This window comes from Glossina fuscipes, unplaced genomic scaffold, assembly GCF_014805625.2.
Source record: "Glossina fuscipes isolate IAEA_lab_2018 unplaced genomic scaffold, Yale_Gfus_2 1, whole genome shotgun sequence".
Classification (NCBI taxonomy): Eukaryota; Metazoa; Arthropoda; class Insecta; order Diptera; family Glossinidae; genus Glossina; species Glossina fuscipes.
In genome coordinates, this window is record NW_023998415.1 from 38498883 (window position 1) to 38521070 (window position 22188).

Genomic DNA, 22188 nt, shown 5'->3' on the forward strand with positions numbered 1-22188 from the left:
TAACTTGTTATTTATTTTGTAGGAAGGTTCTACAAACGAACAAAGTTAAATCGTTTTTAGTATTCACTCGAACTAACAATATGTGTGTGTGTGTGTGTGTAAGTAAGATGTAATTCTATGTTTAAAGAACATCCTACCGACTTAATGTCGCCGATCTCGTGCGTACAATTAATACGAAAATATTTCTTCACAACTCGAAATGTAGTTGAACGAGACAAAAGAAGGAGCGAGAAATAGAAAAGTTTACCATAGTAAGGATAGCGATTGCAAAGAAAAAATTAACACCTTTTCTTCTAATATATATGAGTACATAAGTATTATATCTGAGTTTATATAGTGGAGCATTCCAGAAATTTGATTTATTTGTTTTTTTTTTGGTTAAACCAAAACCGCGCTTACATATGATTTAACAAATGTGATGTTAGCGAAGTTAACAAACCACCAGTAAAGTTTATAGGGTTTAACAACGACAAAGCCTTACTTACACGCATATAATACTAATCTATAACTGAGCATTTTTAATAGTTACACAGCATATAACCAAGCGATAATATTAATTTTTTTTTTTTTTTTTTTTACAAAAAGTTTGCGGCTGATAGGGATCTCTGCTGTTCATTATAATTGCGTTACATTTGACAAAAACCTCAAACTAATCCTAATAGTTTTACATAATATTCTATGATAAATGCATAAACATATGTATGTATATTCTATTGTATATATAAGCAGATGATGAGGTCACATTATATTTGCCATATAATATAATATAAGTTTATATGTCGAACTGACGAACATACGAAAGAATACTCGCTCAGTCACAATAAACGACAGACGCACTTTGGTTAACGCAAACAAAGCATAACTTTTTTAAATAATCCTAATATAGTTTCATGTGAAACTCTCTCAGACTTGTAAACACTTTGCCGGTTAGAGGATGCCCTCAATCTAGCTATTGGTTACGCACAAGCACTTGCCCGCATATACTACGAGCACTAGTAGAGAAATAAGCAAACGAAAAATCATATGCTGAATATGGGTAAATGCACACATTTATGACGCATATATAACTTACATGATAGTCGAAAATTTACACATTTGTCTGCTTATTAACCACACACGTGAAAATCTGAACAATATGTAAAAATAATGATGAACAACATAATTTGTGACATTTCTTACGTTAAAGCGCATATATGCAAATTTGTGGCACTTTATGTTATGATATCAAATATATCAATGCGGGTTTATTGTCGCGTTTATTGTCATAATACTATGCGATTAAAAAAAAAAAAAAAGAAAAAGGATGCAATTTATATAACATGAGGTTACCAAAGTGAAATTTACTTTGCATGAAATATTTTCATTTTACAAAATCTTTAAAGAAATCAATCTACGATAGATATCATCGTAATGTCACCAGCAATTCCATCCTGACAATCCATACGATATAAGCCTCAATTGTTTAAAGTGAAAAATACGTAACGCCTGCAAAGGTAATGTAAACATAAACAGATAAACACTACACTATTAAGGTACTATTACGGTAAATATCATGGCAACTACTTGAAGAAAAATATCATTATGAAAATGTTTTGCCTGCATTCAGACATCAATCGATTTAATATATCAATGTCTGTTATTTTGATTTCTAGACAAGATATCGAAAATCAAGGAAACTGAGTTTTCTATAATCCTTCAGTTTTTAACTTTGCTGCGTTTGCGAACACTACACTATTGTTGTATTGCTTACTTAAAGACACTAAGAAATCCTTACTCTAACATACACCCATTGTTTTTATATATTAAGAAGGAGAACCATTTTAAAATTAATCAAATGTTACAATGCCTTACATTATTTCAAAACACAACTTAAAATGACGGAGAGAAGGATGTTACATGACGAAAAGGAGGTTTTTTTTGTGGGAAGGAGTTCAAAAAGCGAATCGCAGTCGTACCAAGTTAGTGTAGTAATACATATAAATAATAATAATAATAAAAAAAAAAAAATTAATATAATATATATATATATATATATATTTGTTATCTATTTTTATTATTATACCCTACAACACTTGTGGTACAGTGGTATATTAAGTTTGTGCGGATGTATGTAACATCCGCAAGGACTTGAGGCAGACCGACCGTTTATTGCATCGTTTGTGAAGCGAAATGGTGGGCCATGCCACACCATAGTAGTGTAGGGCGGGCCATACCGCTCAGCAAAAAAAAAAAAAAAAAAAAAAAAAAAAAAAAACATTTAGACAGGCGGACCTACTCAGACTAATTCGACGACATATTTCTTGATTACAAAATTCGCACATTCGCCCTGACGACGTATACATGTTAAACTATTTAAATCGAAATTCACAAAACAACATATCAGGTAATAGAACACAATCGCCTAAGCATAGATTTGCTTATATTTCGTTGCACATTCGAAGCCCGAAATCTCCTTTAAATTTCGACGTTTACATTGAACGAGAGAAGAGCAAAAAATAATAATCCGTAAATTGTTAAGTCACTGCGCATTGAGAGTAATTGCTGAATAACTAGCTCTCTCATATCTCTTTATAGTTGTTATGTAGTAGATGAGAGCATAGAATGAATTGATTTAAGAGAATTTTTATTGTCCCCTTAAGAGTTTCGTCCTTTCGTCCTGTTTCATTAAATTCTTGCAGAATTCAGCTGCATTCAGCATTTGCAAAATATATGTGTAAGTAAAACGCGCCAAATATATATGTAATAATAATAATAATAATCATAATCATAAAGAGTCATATTACGTATGCTTTCAAGGTTAATAATTTTATTAATTGTACAGTTTGTAATTAGCAAAACACAGAAATCCTGGGAACTAGATGTTGTTCGCCTAGAAAGCATAAAAATGAATAGCAGCACCAAAAAAAAAAAGAAAAGAAGAACAACAACCATATCAGAATAATTTGAACTCTCGGTAACATAAGCAACAAGTAGGTATTACAATAGTCCAACAAAGGAAATTAATTTTGAATACAATATGAATATAAGTACCAGACGTAAATGTATATAAGAAAAAATAAATAATTATTATGACATTATTAGTATTAGTAGTAGGCGTAACAACTCATTGATGTCTAATGCATAAAAAAAAAAAAATATTAAATGAAACAAGTAAGAAACTTAAATTCCGTCGAGACCGAATCAGATATAATACAGATAGGCAGATAGTTGGATGAACTGACGGGAATGCTTAAATCGATTTATAATTTGATGCTGAAGTGGCCTATGTCATCAAAAGGTAGAGCAGCGCCAAGACAAATACGATGATGGTAAAATTTATCTCAAAATCCGCGAAGCATAGACTTTAAAATTTCCCTAGTTAACGGGAAACGAAGATAAGAAAATATGTCGAGTTTTTGAGTAGGGACACACACAGAGCATTATTAAACCATACCAAGTCCTTAAAAATTGATTGGCAGCAACGATAAACTCTACATTAGTGAACAAAAGTTAGAGCAAGATCTCAGAGACAGGGTGCAAGTTCAGCGAAGATTCCGGAGGAGAGTGAGATAAAGGTATTAAAAAAATTCTGCAGTTAATTCGCCAATCTAAACTAATTTATACTTTCTGGTAGGTTTTATGAAAGATTTTTGCATCTTAACGATTAGAGGCGTTTCATCAATCAACTAAACTCGATAGGTTTAATAGCAAAATTGCTTACATTGCCTTCAATTCTCTGTATACGAGGAACATGCTTTCAAAGCAATTTGTTGCAATTCTATAGCAATCCCAGTTACAAGAACATGCACTGTTGCAGAGACGATTGATACGACGACACGTGTGTGTTTGTTAGAGAAACCATTAGTTTTTCAGTTAACATATGCGAGAGTGTTAAGCTTTTTGAAGCAATATTAATGACATTAATTAGCTGCATGTTGCTAGTTGCTACGATATTTCTTTTAATTACATCGAATACATTTTGGAACGTTTTGGTCATTTCCCTTATATATGTGGCAGTGAACAAAATAAATAAATTTGTAGAAAGATCAACATTGCTGGAGCCTAAAGCCTAAAGCACTTATCGAATCCTATAATTTTATAAGCTGCCACTTTCTTTTGTAACGCAACCATCAAGTGGTACTTCTAAAGACCTTGTCCTCGGTAACAAGCAAAATAAACCGGCAGTGAAACGTATTATTAACAAATTCTAGTCAGTCTAGATTATAAGCTCAACGGAGTGGCACACACAACAATGCCAACAATAAAGAAAAACTTGAAGCCGAAATTATCGACGACGCAACCTTTGCAAAAACTGCCTAAATACGATATATTTCATGAATATAATAATTTATGAATGAATGATGATCTGCTATAGGCGGCTTCAACGCAACGTATTAAATGTCGATAAGAAAAAATGGGTGTTTTTGAAAATGAAATTCGGTACTGAGGTAGTAGTTGAATGAAAAACTTGATTTTTTTCAAAATTTTCCTATTCCTTCCCTTTACTCTTTTCGCGATTTCTTCATCATTTTAACTGTTCTACATAGCTACTACTACTGACTACATCGATTCGCAATCTTACGCTGATCAAATTTCTGAATACTGAAAAGTCATTAATTAGGAAGTCACTCATTACTCAGTATTTGATTGATTCGCACAAATTGGAGGACTTCGATAGGTTACGTTTCAACTTGGATATTGAACTGTCGTTAAGGAATGCTTGGTCCGCGCTTGGTTTCATCAAACGGTGGTCCATAGAGCTTGATGATCCTTATATTACGAAAAGGCTATAGATGTGTTTGGTTAGACCTATACTTGAGTATGCCTCTGTTGTGCCGTCCCTTTCCTATTGACGGTACGTGCATGTCGATAGAATCCGTTCAAAAGCGATTCCTTCTCTTTGTCCTCAGGAATTTGTGTTGCAATCCGCTTTTCTCTTTGCCTCCCTCCTACAAAAATAGATTTCTCTTGCTAGCCTTGCCGTCACGTGAAAGCGTAGATTTATCATCGGTGTTTCCGTCTTAATTAAGCTAATAAATGATGCTATCGATTCGCCGACATCAGTTGGAGAGATAAACTCCAATGTCCTAAACACTTTACTTTCTATTCTAAGTTTAGTCAATGCCGATATATTTACGAGCTTTTCAATCCCTTTTAGAGTCCTATATCTATAGTTTGTAATCGCATTATCCGATTCATCAAAAACTATCAAATCAACTTTTCTATATACGCGCACTTTGCCTATCTATATCGCATCTAGATTACCTTTGAATCTTCAGATGTTCATAGGATTCGAAAATTGAACGACAAATTTTCATTACAACCGGTTACCAGAGTTCACCTTGAGGTATCACCTCAAAACAACGATTTACACCGATTGTGGGTGTCCGTCCGTACTAGATATGCTCATACATTTTTTTTGTCTCTTTTTATGTTTATTTATACATGAATTTTGTCATTTTTATTTTCTTTACATTTCTTTAAGTAGTTTTTAATCGTTTCATTAACAACACTTAGCATAAGATTTATTTCTAAGAGCCAATTAAATTTGTCTGTTAATTTATTAGCTAAATTTCATGTGTAAGTAAAAGAACAAATAATAAAATACATGAATTTTCTTGTGACGAAAATTGTGAAACTTATATGTGACTGGATGGTTACACCAAATTTGTGCCCAAATCAAGAATTTGATAATTCTTAACTGGAAAAAAAACGAAATTTAAAATTGAGGAAAATGTCTTCTTCTTTTTTTTTTTTATTATTTTTAATTTAGCAAATTGAACCGATCAGCATAATTTTTAACTATTCGATCGAAGTATTATGAAGCAGACGAGTAGAGAAAGCCAAGGGAATGAAAAAAGGCACACTTTTTATAAAATATTATATACGATATGATACGTTCGGTAGAGTAAACAAACCCTTCTGCTTCGTACATGTACAGACATTCTTTAGCACATGCAAAAATTAGCACATTCAGACCGACATGAAAGAATTGCAAGACAAACAGAATAAATAAAAATACTTTTAACATTTTTTTTTTTTTTTTCTTATCTTCACTTCTGTTTGTATCAGTTTTCCTCGTTTTCCTCGTTTTCATTTTTCGTTTTTTTATTTTTTTCTCTTCCTGTACAGAATGCATTTCCTTTTTGCATTAAATTACGTATACGACATGTAAACTGCGTTATTTATTTTTCTCATTTTTTACCTAGAAGTAAGTCTCTGACACCCTATAATGTGCATATAAAATATCATAAATCAAATCAGGCCGGTCTCTCCGTGCGTATGCCTCTGCGCCTATTTACGAAAATGAAGACAATGACTTCCAACTTGGCAAAAATGTCAGTCAGTCTTTACGTGCAGTTTTTTTGGTGTTGAAAAGGGCTCAAAAAACTGGTTAAACGCCCATCATATACACTGTGCTATATTGAGTTGCCGCGTTGTAGCATAGACTGTTTAAATGAATTCGAAAATTAATGATCGGTTTAAATCCGTGCGGTTGACTATGAGCGCCAACGGGTATGTGAATTCAAAAAAGTTTCGTATAAACTCGAGATGCTTAGCTCAAACGAAAGCAGTCTCATAGACTGATGTCGATTTTGTTTTATTTGTTGCGTATGCTATCCGCGATTTTCGACGCTTATTTTCTTTTCTCTTTTCCTTTTGAATATGACCAATCACTTCGCTCCCGTTCGTGTAAAACGATGACAGTCATGGAAGAAGTGAGAAGGAGTAGGAGAGAGGGTGTGATGACCGCAGACTAGTGGGCGTGCACTCAATCGGTAAGTATTATGCCATTACCGACAGAGGGCTCACGACAGACAGTCGTTGTCATAGTTGAATTTCAAGCAGTTTTATTATGCTATCGTACCGTTGAGAGGAAAGTCAGTGTAATCACATAAGAGAAAGAGTGTTGTTTGACAATGAAAAAGCAGCAGATTAATTATGTTCGACCGTTAAGCACCTAAAAGTTATTTTAAACAGATATTAAAAAATGTTAATCCCGTAGCCACTCCGCGGAGACGTTTTTAATCTGCGATTAATGCCTTGCAATATAAAAGAAAAATCTCTATGTTCACAAGTAGAGAGACAAGAGATGGAGGGAGTATTTTAAAAATATTTAGGTTAAATGCTTAGCGAATACTTAAATAATAACGTGCAAGTATTGTCAAACCTCGACCGAAAGAAGCCTATCATTATTATTAATGAACAAATTAAATAATCAAAGATCCCCAATATATTTATCTTTGAAAACTTATTTTACGTTATTGGAAAAAATTCCAACAAATGCAAATTGTTCAAGTTATGCAACGTGTCGTTTTGAGACGTCCTATTTCGTGAAATGCCTTGAAATTCGTAATAGATTTGAAAAATGAAAAATTCTGCTTGTTTAGAAACGTTCGACGTAAATCTACAATCCCGGGACCATAGAACTAAATATTTCTTCTCTCTTTCTCTATTAAAGATATTGTCGCAGAATATTTTTTTTTAATTGTCATCAAAACCGTCAATACACGCTTCTAATTTCTGCGCATTGACTTCTTTCGTGCCGCCACGATGATGGTGCACTACTAACATATATATCTATATATTTTCCCGTTTTTTTTTTTTTTTTTCGAAATGCTTTCAATTGAAAGGATAATCAACCACTTTCTAAAGACACATTTTCCTGGAATGGCTATGATTATCAAAAGAGAAAAAAATGCCGTACACGTTATGGACGCATTCCCCGTTACAAAGCGTCTATTAAGACAAACAAAGAAAACATTGATCTTTTAAAATATTTCGAGCTATTTTCGCCCGTTACTACCACTTAAATCTTAAACATTTGATTGTCAACGGGTAAGTTTGAAATTTTGTATTTTACCACATTATGAATGCAATTGACAAACTAAAGTCTCGTTACGTGATACAAATATTATTATAGAATATAAGCCATGAAGGAAGATGTTTATATAACTTCAAGGCTTGGTATTGCACTTGAACTTTGCTTTAAAAGTACTCGGTGTGTGCATTTGTGTACTTTTCAAAAACGTTTTGCGAACAATTGACTTAGCTGCAATTGCATCTGTTTGTAAATCGTTCTTCTCTAGAAAATGAAAATTGCATTAGAAAATGTACAAAAAAAAAGCTTGTTCATTATGGCTTTGTTCCATAACATTTTTTTTTTTTTTTTTCTTTTTTGTTTTTTTGTTTGTTTTTGCTTTTTGAATGGCCTTTAAATTCTAAAATACATTTTTATGTAAAGTCTCTTAACAGTGCAATTTATAGCGCCTAAGTGCAGTCAACCAAACAACAAGCCAAGGCAACATGACAAACAATTGTACAATTGTAACAGCCATCAGTTCAGAGCTGCGTGTCGCGTGGACCAGTCACTTGTTTGCTGTATTAGTTGTTGAGTTCGAATTTCTTAATGCGAACTCTACCATCATTGCCCATCATCGCGCGAAAATCGATTGGCATTATATTTGTACCTTTCAAATTTAAGCGTTTTAACAGTAAATATGAAATTTAACATTTAACATTACAGTACGATCTAAGGAACGCATTTTACTGTACATTTATAAATTCGACTTAGGGATAAATAGTTACGATTGTAAAAAAATAGATGATACCGTCTCATTATAAGCGACATAAGTTAGCGTATTGTTAGAAAGACATTGTTTGAAAAAAAATTTCAACGCCTTTGCGGAGTTCGTTGCTTAAAGTTTGTCGTTTTTTACTTGTTAGAAATTTCTATTGTTTATTCATCCCTAAGGTAGGCTATATTATATTATAATTGTAACTTAAATTTGAATTTGAATATTTATAATAGATGCTTGCATTAATATTGGCCATTTTTTCACTTAAACAAATGCATTCATTAAGAAAAATCGTTACAGTGTATATTGAACAAAATTTTTTCTATCATTTTGTTTTTTTAGTTTTTCCCATACTTCTCGCAACATGATGATATCGTGTCGAAAAAACGATATTGATTTGGCAACGATCCCAATCGTTGGCCCATTTTTTCACTTCTTCAGCATGTCAACCAAGCCATGCTGCGTTGATCTGAGCAACTGGTAATCGCAGAGGTCGCTATGTCGACCTGCAACACTGTATCCTTGCGGGTCTTCTTTCCCACACTACGTCGTTCAATTTACTCAATTGATGTCGGTGGATATCTGCAGTAACAGTTTCATACGGTTTTAATAGCTCGTAGTACGCTATACCATACTGATTCCACCATATATGTAGGACGTTTTTATGACAATGAATATTCAGTTTCGGTATCGATGTAAATGGCTCTCCTGGAGTAACCAACGACTAGAATTTTACTTTTATTTTTTAATTTTAATTATTACTTTATCATATTTATCTGTAGAAATCGCTGGCCAAAATTAATGCTAGCACCTAATACATATAGACGAGTATGTATTATCAGAGATAATTAACCCTTTGTACTCGAAATTTTTTTTTGATTCGTATTACAATCCGCGAGCCGCGACCGTCATTTGTCACCAATAGCGAAACACCCGAATACTAATTTTTAACATTTGTTTTATTTTTTTTATATTAAGAACTGCAAATTATTTCTCCGCATTGCTCCGTAGCGGAGCCCTCGAATTTGAAGAGCAATTTTAAATTGCTCCGCTACGGAGTCCTATAGTGCAAAGGGTTAAAGATTAAGATGCTGATCATGTTGTTCAAAATTAGAAATAGTAAAATCTCATCGCGTTCTATTATTTATGTTATCCGTAACAGTAGTAATGCTGTTAATTAGCAGCCATTTATCTATTGCTTACTCTGCAATCTCTGTAATCATTAGTTGCATGGCCAAAAATTCTTTTGAAGTTTTAAACACTATACGAAACGTTTATCAAGAAGATGCATATATAAGCGTTTATTTTTAAGTGAATAAACACAATGCTACGCATATAAGTGCATATAAAAAAAAATATATATATATATATAAATATAAATATATATATATATATATATATATATATATATATATATACGAAACAAATCAAAAACTAGGTACGCAGAGTATATATATATAACTTGTTCTCGTTTCATCTTTTATAGCGTAGTGAAGAGTTTTAAGTTTTATGTTCACGAAATGCTTCAATAAATTTCACTAAAATTATTCTATGAAAATATATGAAAAACATGTTTGTGATTAAAACAAGTAAAAACACTGCAATCGTCTACCCTACATTAAATACCCTACATTATCCTACAGTTGTTCATGCAACGACTATTCAAAGAAAAGCGTTGTAGTCGAATAAGTGGTCGAAAAAGTGACCTGCTCCGAATCATTTTCCAAAGCGTTTGTCTCTTACGCCAAAGTAGGTCAGTGTACCAAATATTCATCAACGTATCTTAAAAAGTTGCTACCTGTAAATTGAAAACAGAAAAAGAAAAGGACAAATAAATCGATGGACGGATAGATGGACAAAAAAGCTATAATCACTTTCTGAATCGATCGGTACAATAAAGGGTGGACCTATCTCAAGTACTACTGGGTGTTACATACATCCCCGCGCAAATATAATAATAATAATATGTCGTTGTACTGCAAATGGTATAGGGAGGCTATAAAAATGGAATGAAAAATTCAGTTTACGCTTCGATACGAAAATCGTAATACATTATTTAAATTATATCTTAAAATAGTTATATTCAAAAATGTAACATATGTAATATTTATATTCGCTTATTTCATAAGCGCATACAACAACGCTATTATCAAGAAGAATGACATACAAATATGTTACCATAAATTCGTATATTCAATAATCATTTTTCAATATTTCAAGAAACAATAATAATAATAAGAGCATGGCGGTAACACTCAAAGCATAATATTTATAATAAATATTTGAAAGAAAGAGAAAAAAAAAACATATATATATATATGCGTTTAGATTACTGAAAAACAAATGGAATAAATAGTTCGTTAATAGTAGTTTTAGTGAATTATATGCGGATATCGGAATTGGAAATTTATGTCAAAAAGCCCCTCAAATTCTTTTTCAAAACAACCTTATTTGCCTAACAATATAACAATATCTTTGAAACCTTGATGAGCTTGTTCCTAATAATCGTAATTAAGTCATTAATTTGTGACTTCAAAGCGATTTGGATAATAATTGCGTCAAAAAAATAAGATCAAATCAAATCAAATCAAATCAATGGCAAATTTGGTTTTAATAGAGTGATGCGAAATCGTTTCATTAAATCTCTTTTCGCAAGCTCAACTATTTACATGCTTAAGATTGAATAGTGGAATCGAATCATGTTCATCGTTCGAAAGAGAATTCGATAAGAAGTTAAACATTGATTGATAATATATTTGATCCGTAGAAAATCTCGATGGAAGAATTTATTTTTTATTGACCTAATCGATGTATCTATCGTGCCTTCTAGAACATAAGAGAAAAAACAAAATATATCTTAATTCATCAAATTTCGAGATCTACCCTAAGCGTTTAAAAAAAACAGTATGTGCGTTAGAGCGCATACCTAACCCGTTTGTTTTCGAACTTCTGAAAATAGGAAATGAAACATAGGAAAAGGCGGCCGAGAGCGATACGAAACGAGTCACTTTTGATGTCAATTAAAAATTCTGTTATAGAATTATAAACTTTCTTGGCATTTTTCTTTGCAAGTAGAGTGTTTCGTCAATTTGTTTGTTTGATGTGTCCGTCAGTTGTTGGAATGATCGCAGTCACAGCAATTGAGATATTAAGTGTGAAAATAGTTTAAGTCGACAGATTAACCGATTAGCGCGCTCACACTTGATAGAAGTGTGCATTCGTAATGCATTCATTGCACTGATTTGAAATGGTAAGCATCAAAAGAGGACAGACCTTATGGCGAATTTTCTTCTTTTTTTTTTAAATATAAACTTATTAAAATAATGCCTCCGATCGCTTAAAAATTATTATCTAAATTGTCTTTGATATCATAGATAAAACAAAATTTCATTTGAACCCATCTGTCCAGTTTGCTCTGCTCTGCTCTGCTCTGCTCTGCTCTGCTCTGCTCTTTGCAATTGAGTTTATGGAATTTCACATTTGGCTCACTTTGGATTGCTTCTCACAGATTCGGTATTCGATTGCGCTGAATATCCCGAATCACACACAAACACACACACACACACACACACATTCATTTACACTGCAAAAGAAGAGAACATCTAAGACGATTTAGCGTTTCCCTTGAAATATGTAGCGCTTTTCCCCCTATTAAACAAAACTCGCGACAATGTGGATTTATAATAACCAACGTTTCGCTAATAAATAGTTTTTGAGAAACATCTCTATCTCTATCAATAATCCAAAACTGATTCTAGAATCATTATCTGAATCGATTTGAGCTTACCTATCCATCTACCGGTGTGCTGCCTATTCATCTATATATTATTCTCTATATTATTTTTTATCTCCAGATTACAATTCGCATTCAGATATTTCGATGAAATTCGATATTCTGGCATATTGTTGGTCAAAGGAAAGCGCTGTTGAAAATGAATTCGATTTGACCGTTCTTATGACCATCCTTCGTACTTTGAAAAAAAGTATGAATGAAAAAATTTTTTAACATTTCTTGATAAAAATCATTGCAAGATAGTATTTTCACCTGCGAAATAAACGTGATAAGTTTGGTTATGACTTCATTTAAGAAGAAGTTCAAAACTTTACCATTAATACACTTATAAATTCTTTGAAGGACAGTTTGCAAAAACCGAATTTGATCCTCATATCTTTAATAATCGTATAATGATCCGTTCGAAAGAAGCGATCACATGAGAAAAACTCTTCATACACTAAATAGATGTGGAAAAATTTGAATGAGATAACGCACTTATCTGACAACTCTCTCTTTGTATGTACATATAAAAAAATGGAAAAAAATAAAAATATATATATATATATATATTAGTTTGGGGAAAAAGAAATCCATTATTTTTATATGAACTTCAGGACTTTATTTAACTTGCTTGCGGATTGTCCGATTTGGGTCAAATATGCACCGTTTTGTTGTACGATTTGTTGCCATTTTAAAGGTAACTTCAAAATGCCTCTCTCATAGAAGTCCTGGTCTCTATTTGCAAAAAACTCTAGTAGTCGATTTTCACTATCCTCCCTACATTCCGTATTTTTTATCATTAAAGAAATTTTGCAATGCAAGAAAAAGATGATAATCGCTTGGTGCCAAGTCCGGACTGTATGGCGGATGCATTAAAACTACCCAACCAAGCTCCCGAAGTTTCTGGCGAGTCACTGTAGATGTGTGTAGCCTAACGTTATCCTGGTGGAACACGACACCTCTCCTGTTGCCCAATTCTAGCCGTTTCTGGTCAATCGCTATCTTCAAACGGTCCAGTTGTTGACAGTAGAGATCACAATTTAGCGTTTGGCCATATGGAATCAACTCGTAATAAATAATCCCCTTCCAGTCCCACCAAATGCATAGCAAAACCTTCCTGGCCGTTTGAGCTGCTTCATCGCTCTTTGACCACGATCGCTTTCGCACAGGGTTATCGTATGTGATCCATTTCTCATCTCCAGTCACCATCCGTTTAAGAAATGGGTCTATCTCATTCTGTTTGGCCAAGGCTTCGCAGATGGAAATTCGATCCATCATGTTTTTTTCTGTTAATTGGTGTGGCACCCAAACACCGAGCGTCTTTTTGAATCCAGCTTTGTGTAAATGGTTTAAAACTGTTTTATGGTCGATTTTTAGCTCCTGGGCGATGTTACGACTGCTAACATGCCGGTCAACTTCGATCATTTCTCCGATTTTATCGACATTTTCGACGACCGGCCTACCTGTGCGAGGTGCATCTTTAACATCAAAAATTCCTGAACGGAATCTACGAAACCAAAATTGCACATAATTGGCTGTTACAATATCGGAACCATAAACACCATTCACAATTTTAGCCGCCTGGCTTGCATTTTCGCCTTTGTCAAAGAAAAACTGTAAAATGTACCGAATTTTCTCTTTGTTCACTTCCATTTTTAACACGCTGTAACTCACAACTGAATGCACCAAACAAAAAACACCAAAAGAATTTTTTTTACTGCGAAATGTACAGTATGTAGATGTACAGTATCGGAAATTGTTTGATCGATACTTTACGAGAAATCTCTCAGTGCAGCCATCTACCGAAAAAATAATGGATTTCTTTTTCCCCAAACTAATGTGTATGTATATATAAAGTTTAATACTAAGAATTTTGATTGCAAGCAATGCTTCACATAGCAACAAGGTACAATTATTGATATTTTCCGGCGAAGTATTATTTTAGGCACACCGATAGGTAGGGTATTTAATGAAAAGACTACTCCGACTATAACATTTCAAATTTGTTGTGGTTTAGCTAAGGTAAACGAGACTTTTGAGATGAAACGGTTACGCTTGGAAGCAAATAAATTTTGTTATGCGAGCTTTTCACATAAGCGCCTCCCAAAAAAGGTTTTTGTTTCTGATCTTGCTTACTTCTTACTTTTCACTTCTTTTGCTTCCGAGAAAAGGAATACATTTTAAAAAAGTATTACGAGTAACGAAATAGACAGACGTTTGTACTTTTTATGGGCAACTTTTTTACAAACTTTTTAATAAGGACTTTTTCTGTGTACACAACCAACCATAAGTGAAAATTGGGATGACGATGACAATGACATATTTGCCTCCATAATCTTAGATCAAAACGAGAAGATCAATAACTTTCTCAATATATCTAAGTTCCAAGTAAATAAGCAGATAATCCAAGGTATGCCATTGATATTCCTCACACTTTTTTGATGCTAATTTTTATAATATTTTTTTTTATTTCTGCAGGTTTTCAAACAGCGAATGGTAAAAAAATCTCCATATCGGAAGAGAGCAAAATATCCATACAAAATATTCTAAGAGAATTTCATGATGATTTGCAGGAAACGGATTATGAAACTGAATTAAAAGATATAAAAGCTCGGATATTGAATAAAAGTATGGAATCCAAGTTTAGAACAACCGCAACCAGAAAAAGACTAATGGCTCTTAATGATGAATCCAACCAAACTGGGTATTCGACTTTAAATGTCCAAAAATTTCGTAAAAAGCACTTGTTGTCATTAAATCCAAAATTTAATTTTAAATAATCCATCCTCTAGTTGGAGCTTACAGCAACAAATACTTTTTCAAACGCTTTGATTTGTCATTGGGAAAATCAAACTGGCCTTTCCTATTGCTGTATATTAATTTATATAATTTATATTTAAATATAAATAAAATAAATAGCTTTATTTATATAATAGCTTTATTATACATTTAAAATACTTTATTAATATATATAAAAATATATATAAAAGAAATTATTATTCTTTTTAATGTTTTCCTGATTGTTTCCGATTCTTCTTCTTCCTTGGCTTGGTCGCTTTTGCTCTTCCATCATCTCCTCTTCTATCATTACCTCTAGATGTATATATAGTGTTTTGGAAAGTACGCGAACTTATTTAATTTTACAAGTTATGAACTCAATGTCGTGGGTTCAAATCTCAAGTGCGGTAGAGGTTTTTTTTTTTTGCTAGCGCTTTAAGAGAAAAAAATTTATTCTTTGGCAAAAATTTATAATAATAACAATAATAATAAAAATTTTATAAGTTAGCTTAGAATTAAACCGTAATAATTTTTAAACAAAGTCGTCGCTAAATTCCCTGTTGAAAGGCAAAGCACAGAGTCGCTTTTAATAAATAAATGGTTAAAAGTCCAACTTAACAACTTAAATGGCAACGCCAATCAGTTATGTTAAATTCCCAGCTTTACCGACAAAAGGGGTTCAATGCTGTTAAATGACAGACCAAATAACGAACTTTGCCGACAAAATTCTGTGAAATAACAGGCCAAAAAAGCACAAAGCCGTCGTCAAAACAGATTTTTAAATGCAAAGCCGTCAATTTTTCATGCCATATTGATAAATTGTCAAAATTGGCTAACTAGTCTTTCTTTAAAAATCGTTTTTCTCTTGTGAAAAACAGGCGTTTTTGTATTATCTCCTCTAGATGTTGGATGGATGGAAAATACGCGAACTAAATTTATTTAATTTTACAAGTTAGCCTAAAAGTCGACCGCCATAATTTTTGATTATCAAATTAAACAAAAGTCCTCTCTAAATTCCCTATTAAATGGTTAAATGCCCAACTAACACCTTAAATGGTAATGCCATTCAGTCTGTTAAATCTTCAAAAAGTAGTCCTCACACAATCAATTCTTTGTTTGCGTTGCTAACGCTCCGTTGTCGTAACTAGTTTTCTAGTTTGGACACATACCGTTACCAAGTAATAAAAAATATAAAATTGGCGGACTTTTGCCTACAGCTTTGCAAATTAGCATAGAGTATTACGTTCGCTCTGTAAATAGCGTAGAGTATTACGTTCGTTCCGTAAATTAGCAGAAAATTTAACTACTGTTTTGTTTAATTTGATAATAAAAAAAAAAAATTATCGCGTTCTACTTTTAGGCTAACTTATAAAATTATTTTTATTATTATTATAAATAACATGTAGAATGTTGCATTGCCCAAGCATTCTATAGCTTTTATTAACATTTATGGATAATAATGCCGAAAAGTTTGCGAAGAACTCTACACATTTTACATATATTAACATTGTGGGAACTTTTTATTCAATGATCTTTTTAACAAACAAAATAGAAATTGATAATTTTACTCATTTTAAACTAAATATTTTTCTATTACAACTAAAATCGATCGAACGCTTTCCTTTTTACGAGCTAATGCTAAACATAGACAAAAAATTGATCCAAACCGAATATAATTTTTCTAAATAATAAATGCGAATAAAACTTAAGTTACAGCTATTTTGGCTCAAGACTAGCTTTCCAATCATCATTCAGTTTTATATGCTCAAGTCCGGCCCTCTTTGTTGCTAACAACTGCTGTACTTCAACTGCGTTATCGTTATTAGAAAACGTATGCGAATATTCATCGCATTGTCGGTAGAATTGCGCCAACATTTGCTCATGTAATAGGTACTCAGCAAGTTTCAATTGCATTAAAGCTTTTTTAGCAACTGCGGAGCGCCATTCCTTAGTTAAGTGATGCTGAACTGGTTGAGGGGATTTCTGAAAAGCAGTCAGATCCAGATCAAAATATATTTCTACACACATTTATATAAACAGAGAATATATACATATATATATTTATATTTATATATATATATATATATTTATATATATATATATAAGCATATATATGCATATAGTAGTTACTTTTTTACATACCCCGGACTCGAAATACGTTAGTGGCACATTTAGTGTCTCTTGTACTATCTCTTCAAAGCTTTCCGGTGTCTTTTTACCTGTTGTTAAACAGTAGGCAACAAAAGTATCAAAAACTCCCGCCAATTTAAACTGTTTAAAATTTTCTAATTGCTTGTGACTATTGTGCAAAGCTTTACGTGGCCATTCTGATTCCAAAGTCGAAGCAAAATCGCAGAAAGCGTTCTCTCTAGTTGGAATATCAAAAATGTACACATTTTTTGAAGTGGCGACAACCAAAATTGACGCTTTGCGATTTCCAATTGCAAGTTGAGGTACAATGACAACTCCTACCATCGATTGATGTTTAATATCAACTAAAGCTTTATGATATTTCTGATCAGCTTGCGTAATATGTAACGGATCACGCAATCGTGTGTGGGATAGTTTCAATCCGGCACGATCGGTATCAAGAACTGAATTAACAGCCGCGTCGTTACTAATAGGTTCCATCGATTTGTGGGCGTTATCTTCAACTTCAGTTTTACTCGAATTACCTGTTCCGATATTTTCGCTATTAACTTTAGCGTCATCGGACCCTTTCTTAATTATAATTTGAATGTCAATCATTTCATCGTAAAACAGTCTTTGTGGAGTATTATAAGTAAAATTTCTCTTTATATCCCGAACATTTTCTAGTTGAAGACGTAACCGTTTCTCGTCCATACTTTTCAACTTCCCCTCTAAAATCTCATTATTAGTTTCTATGCGAAGCATTTGCCCCTTTTGCAATAAATGCAATTTTTTCATGGATGAACACATTTTATGCCAGGCTTTGTCCTGAAACAGAAATTCATTTAATTCGTTGTTATGATAAATTTCTTCTTAACACGAAAAGAGTCTTCATGCTGTCGTTGGGGTGTACACAACCAACTTCAGCGTGTTACTCAATTGAAATAAAGAAATAAAGGAAAGAGTCAAACATAACCTAGAAAGCAAAAAATTTAAAAAAATCTTAGTAAAAAAGCATCAATATTTCATCATCACGTGAAATTTTGAATATCATCAATGGATTTCTATAAAGTTTCTGGATTATGGATCTAAATTTAACTTAAAAGGTCCAATCCCTATCAAATTCAAACAAACAAACAAACTTAACACGAAAAAAAGAGAAACACGAGGAAAAGCCCTAAACATCTGCATGGTCTTACAGTAAGCAAACTTCAACCATCAGTTATATACAGCAATGAATAATTGACCTACAGAATCTCTAATGTAAAGCATGTACTGTACTTCATCAATAATTTGCTTTTAAATTATAAATTAATCCGTCTCAAAGTCTCTGCGTTTATTGTTTAGCAATTTGTAATTCGCAATATCGCGAGTAAAAATTTGGCACCATGTTAAGGGGTCACTCACTTCACTCAACTGTTTCTTGGACATTGCACAAACAGTGCAAAATATTTGATTTGTTAAATCTCCGTAAAGGTAATTTCTACAAAAAAGAATACGTTCAAGAGTTCACAAACGTAAGACAAATTCATTCCAAAAATGTACATGTACATGATTGAAGGCAATCTATATTAATATACAAACAACATTTATTTACAGAACTCTTTCATATGTAAAGTGCAGTCTTTTGAAACTGCAAACCAAACAGAAATGATACCTTGGACTTCTTGGAATTTATAAATTAGTAAGTAATATTATTATTTTTTTTTTTTTTTTTTTTTTGTTTGTATTTGATATGGATTGGATCTTTTAACTTAAATTTAGATCCATAACCCAGTTACTATATAGAAATCCATTGCTGATATTCATCATTTCACGTGATGATGAAATAATGATGCTTTTTTACTAAATTTTTTGATTTTTTTTCTTTCTAGGTTATGTTTGACTCTTTTCTTTATTTCTTTATTTCAATTGAGTAACACGCCCAACGACAGCATGAAGACTCGTGAATAATATTAAAACAAAAAAAAAAAAATACTATAAAGTTTAACAAAACCTCGTAAATATTGCAACAAAACGTGGCGGCGTAGTGTTTTTACGGAAAATGTTTACGAAAATACGAAACATTTGCGCCCGCTTGCCACCTTTTCCAAACAACTAAATATAATAAAAAATAAAACAAAGCACAGCATATTATGGGGGCTGAGACAATGAGGATAAAAACTCCCAAGTCAGCCGCGCTACCATATTGTTTTACAGGAAAATGTAAACGTAACCATATGGTTTTAGAACCAAATATAAAGAAATTAACGTAAACGTAAACAACAAATTCATAAATTAACAATCATAATTTTTTCAATCTTCATAATGTGCTTAAATTTAATGTTATAATCGAGAGCCTTTTTTTTGTAAATTAAATGAACTGTAATTTGGAAATTACTCTTTATAACTTTCTAATAGAACAATTTCAACGTTTAGATAAATGTTCTTTTTCGATTATTCTCCATTTCTTATAAAAGAAATGGTATAAATCAAAATTGCAAATCACATAATATAAAAAAAATGTGTATTAGTGTAAGATTTATACAAATTAAATAAATAAATTTAATATTTAAAAGAAACGCTCATTTTTTTTCTTTTTTGCGGTAATTGTATGTATACATGCAAAACAATATGATTTATCAATTCCAATAAAATTTTGTAAAAATTTGGCAAAGTTGAACTCGAAAATACGAACAACGCCTCATTGTGTCAGCCCAATATCGTATCTACTTTACTTCGGAAGAGTAATAACTAAAATATAAAAAAATAAATACGTTTTCTATCCATGTTTTCTGATCACTTTGTTGTGCCTAAAAAGTAGAAGTGGCCATGAAAATCTTCTATAATTTATAATTTATGATATATTATTTATGATTGCGTCTACATCCTTGTCTCGGTCTTATACTGTACAACATGGTTATCCCGCATATCGACATTCATATATTATTGTTATTTGTAACTGCGTCGCAAGAGACTAGAGTAATATGTATGTTATTCCTAATAATTATCGTTAATAATTAATAAGCTAAACTAAACCGTGTATTTAAGTTGCATTTTTGGTATGGTTGAGATGAATATTGATGAATAGAAATTACCTTGAAAATACCGGCAAAAACTATATTCACTCTTTTTACCCTTTTAGTAAAGTAAATAAAATTTATAATTAATCTCGCAAATGCCAGTAGTCGTTTCAAAATCCAATTGATTCTCTGGACTTCTATACTTAGTTTGCTATTTTTTATGACAAAAATTTAATACTTCATTGGCCTATCCGTCAAATAAAATGAAAAAATTTGTTAACTCGCCTTGATACACAAGGACAACGTATTCAGAAGTGACTATAGAAATAACAAATTTGCTATTGTTCCGCAATTGGGTGCATTTCTATGCGCTCCGTATATTTTCCGCATTTAATAAAAATCTGTAATTAATTTCTTTTTTTGAATTGTCAAAGCATTAACTATAGAAAGATTTACATATTTTCGTTGTAAACTGGCAAATCGGTCTCCCCATCTTTTCCTACGAAAAAAAGGGATTAAAGAACATTTTATTATAATATATATAAACGAGAAAAAGGTCGTCAAAATAGACCAACAACATTAAAATTATGTATAAATATTCAACAACAGATTCCATATTTGATGGCGTCCCCGACATGTATGTAATTAGTATGGTTACAGCATTTCTGGCAATAATTATAGCATTTTATTGCAGTAATTTACTAAAAAATGAAAGCGTAAGTTGATTTGAAGGATAACGAGGAATATCAAAAATACCAATAATTTTTTGCATCAATCTCAAATAACTCAGAAAAAACAATTGAGAGAAGTTTTAGGCCAAGAAGAACAAACAACTGATTTGGATAATTTAATGGATGATAATAACACAATAGCTGCCTCAACAGCGCTTAAATACGAAATACAAAGGCGTCTACATATACAAAATAAAAATATTGGAGCAGCTGAAGATGAGACGCCAACGAATTATTCTTATGCCGATACTGAAGATGAGGAAACTGCGGTTTTAAATGTTGACGGTTTGGTAGGTAAACTCAAGTCACGAAGACTTAAAGAAATGGAAGCAAAGCTGACAACGGATCAATTGGCCGAAGAAAGAAGGTAATTATGCGGTTTAGTAATTTTGATTAATTAATTATGAATTATTCCTTTAGAATTGAACGTGAACAATTGGCCGCTATTTTCGAATTATTAAAAAAGCAAGAGGCCGAATTAAATATGAAGGAAATCGATGAACATGAACTAAATGCTCAATTAAGCTTATATCGTTAATTATGTTGAAAAATTGATAATTTTATCTAGTCCTAATATTGAAAGGGCTTTAGTCAAATTATGTAGTGTGTGCTAATTTTTGAAGACATGAAAATTTGGAAATCGGCTGTAGTTGACTAGTTAGTAAATTCACAACCAAAGATCAAAAAAAAAAAAAAAAAACTAAATATATGCTTACATACAATTTACTAATTTTTTTGAAAAATTAAAATGAACAATGAAACAAACCGTTGCGACCGCGAAAATCGTTTCTTTTAAATCTTAAAATTTAATATAGTGTACCGCATGGATTGGAAACTCATTTATGTCGAAAAGCTTTCCGTTATTACGAAGGAAAGAACCCGAAAATGACTAGTGCAAAATTATTAACTCTACTGTTCTAATGTGCAAAACGTGAGATATCTAGCGAAGATTACAAATAAGAAACGAAACGCGGAAAATTTTCACGGGAACCTATCTATATCTAACCCCAACCATTTCAGCTTTAATAAGTACATTATTTATTGTTGTTGCGTTTACTTTATATACTGGAGATTTTCCTTTAATACGATAAAACCTTCCATAAGTTGAATTAATGAGACGTACTCATTGGTAACCAATTCAGCTCTTTTTCACTCATCGTTAATAAAACCCAGAATGTCAATAGTTGTAGTTGATTACATTCTTCATCATACGA

General features: G+C 32.1%; 2 protein-coding genes across 7 annotated transcripts; one reads left to right on the forward strand and one right to left on the reverse strand.

The window, feature by feature from the left end:
* Window positions 1–16635: 16635 nt before the first annotated feature.
* LOC119631687 (protein Exd1 homolog) lies at window positions 16636–19419 on the reverse strand. Its single transcript, XM_038024118.1, has 3 exons — window positions 19238–19419; window positions 17254–18069; window positions 16636–17094 (listed from the first exon to the last, which is right to left on the reverse strand). The coding sequence occupies exons 2-3, from the start codon at window positions 18049–18051 to the stop codon at window positions 16828–16830; spliced, it is 1065 nt and encodes a 354-aa protein (XP_037880046.1). The 5' UTR covers window positions 18052–18069; window positions 19238–19419; the 3' UTR covers window positions 16636–16827.
* Window positions 19420–19786: 367 nt separating this feature from the next.
* LOC119631843 lies at window positions 19787–21865 on the forward strand. 6 transcript variants are annotated; one of them, XM_038024372.1, is made up of 5 exons: window positions 19866–20209; window positions 20853–20880; window positions 20938–20959; window positions 21034–21341; window positions 21395–21865. In XM_038024372.1, the coding sequence occupies exons 1-5, from the start codon at window positions 20137–20139 to the stop codon at window positions 21510–21512; spliced, it is 549 nt and encodes a 182-aa protein (XP_037880300.1). In that variant the 5' UTR covers window positions 19866–20136; the 3' UTR covers window positions 21513–21865. The 6 variants fall into 6 exon arrangements, with proteins under 6 accessions (XP_037880299.1, XP_037880298.1, XP_037880300.1 ...); XM_038024371.1 differs by lacking the exon at window positions 19866–20209 and adding an exon at window positions 19787–19826 and having other exon boundaries at window positions 20678–20959; XM_038024370.1 differs by lacking the exon at window positions 19866–20209 and adding an exon at window positions 19803–19832 and having other exon boundaries at window positions 20678–20959.
* Window positions 21866–22188: the final 323 nt, after the last annotated feature.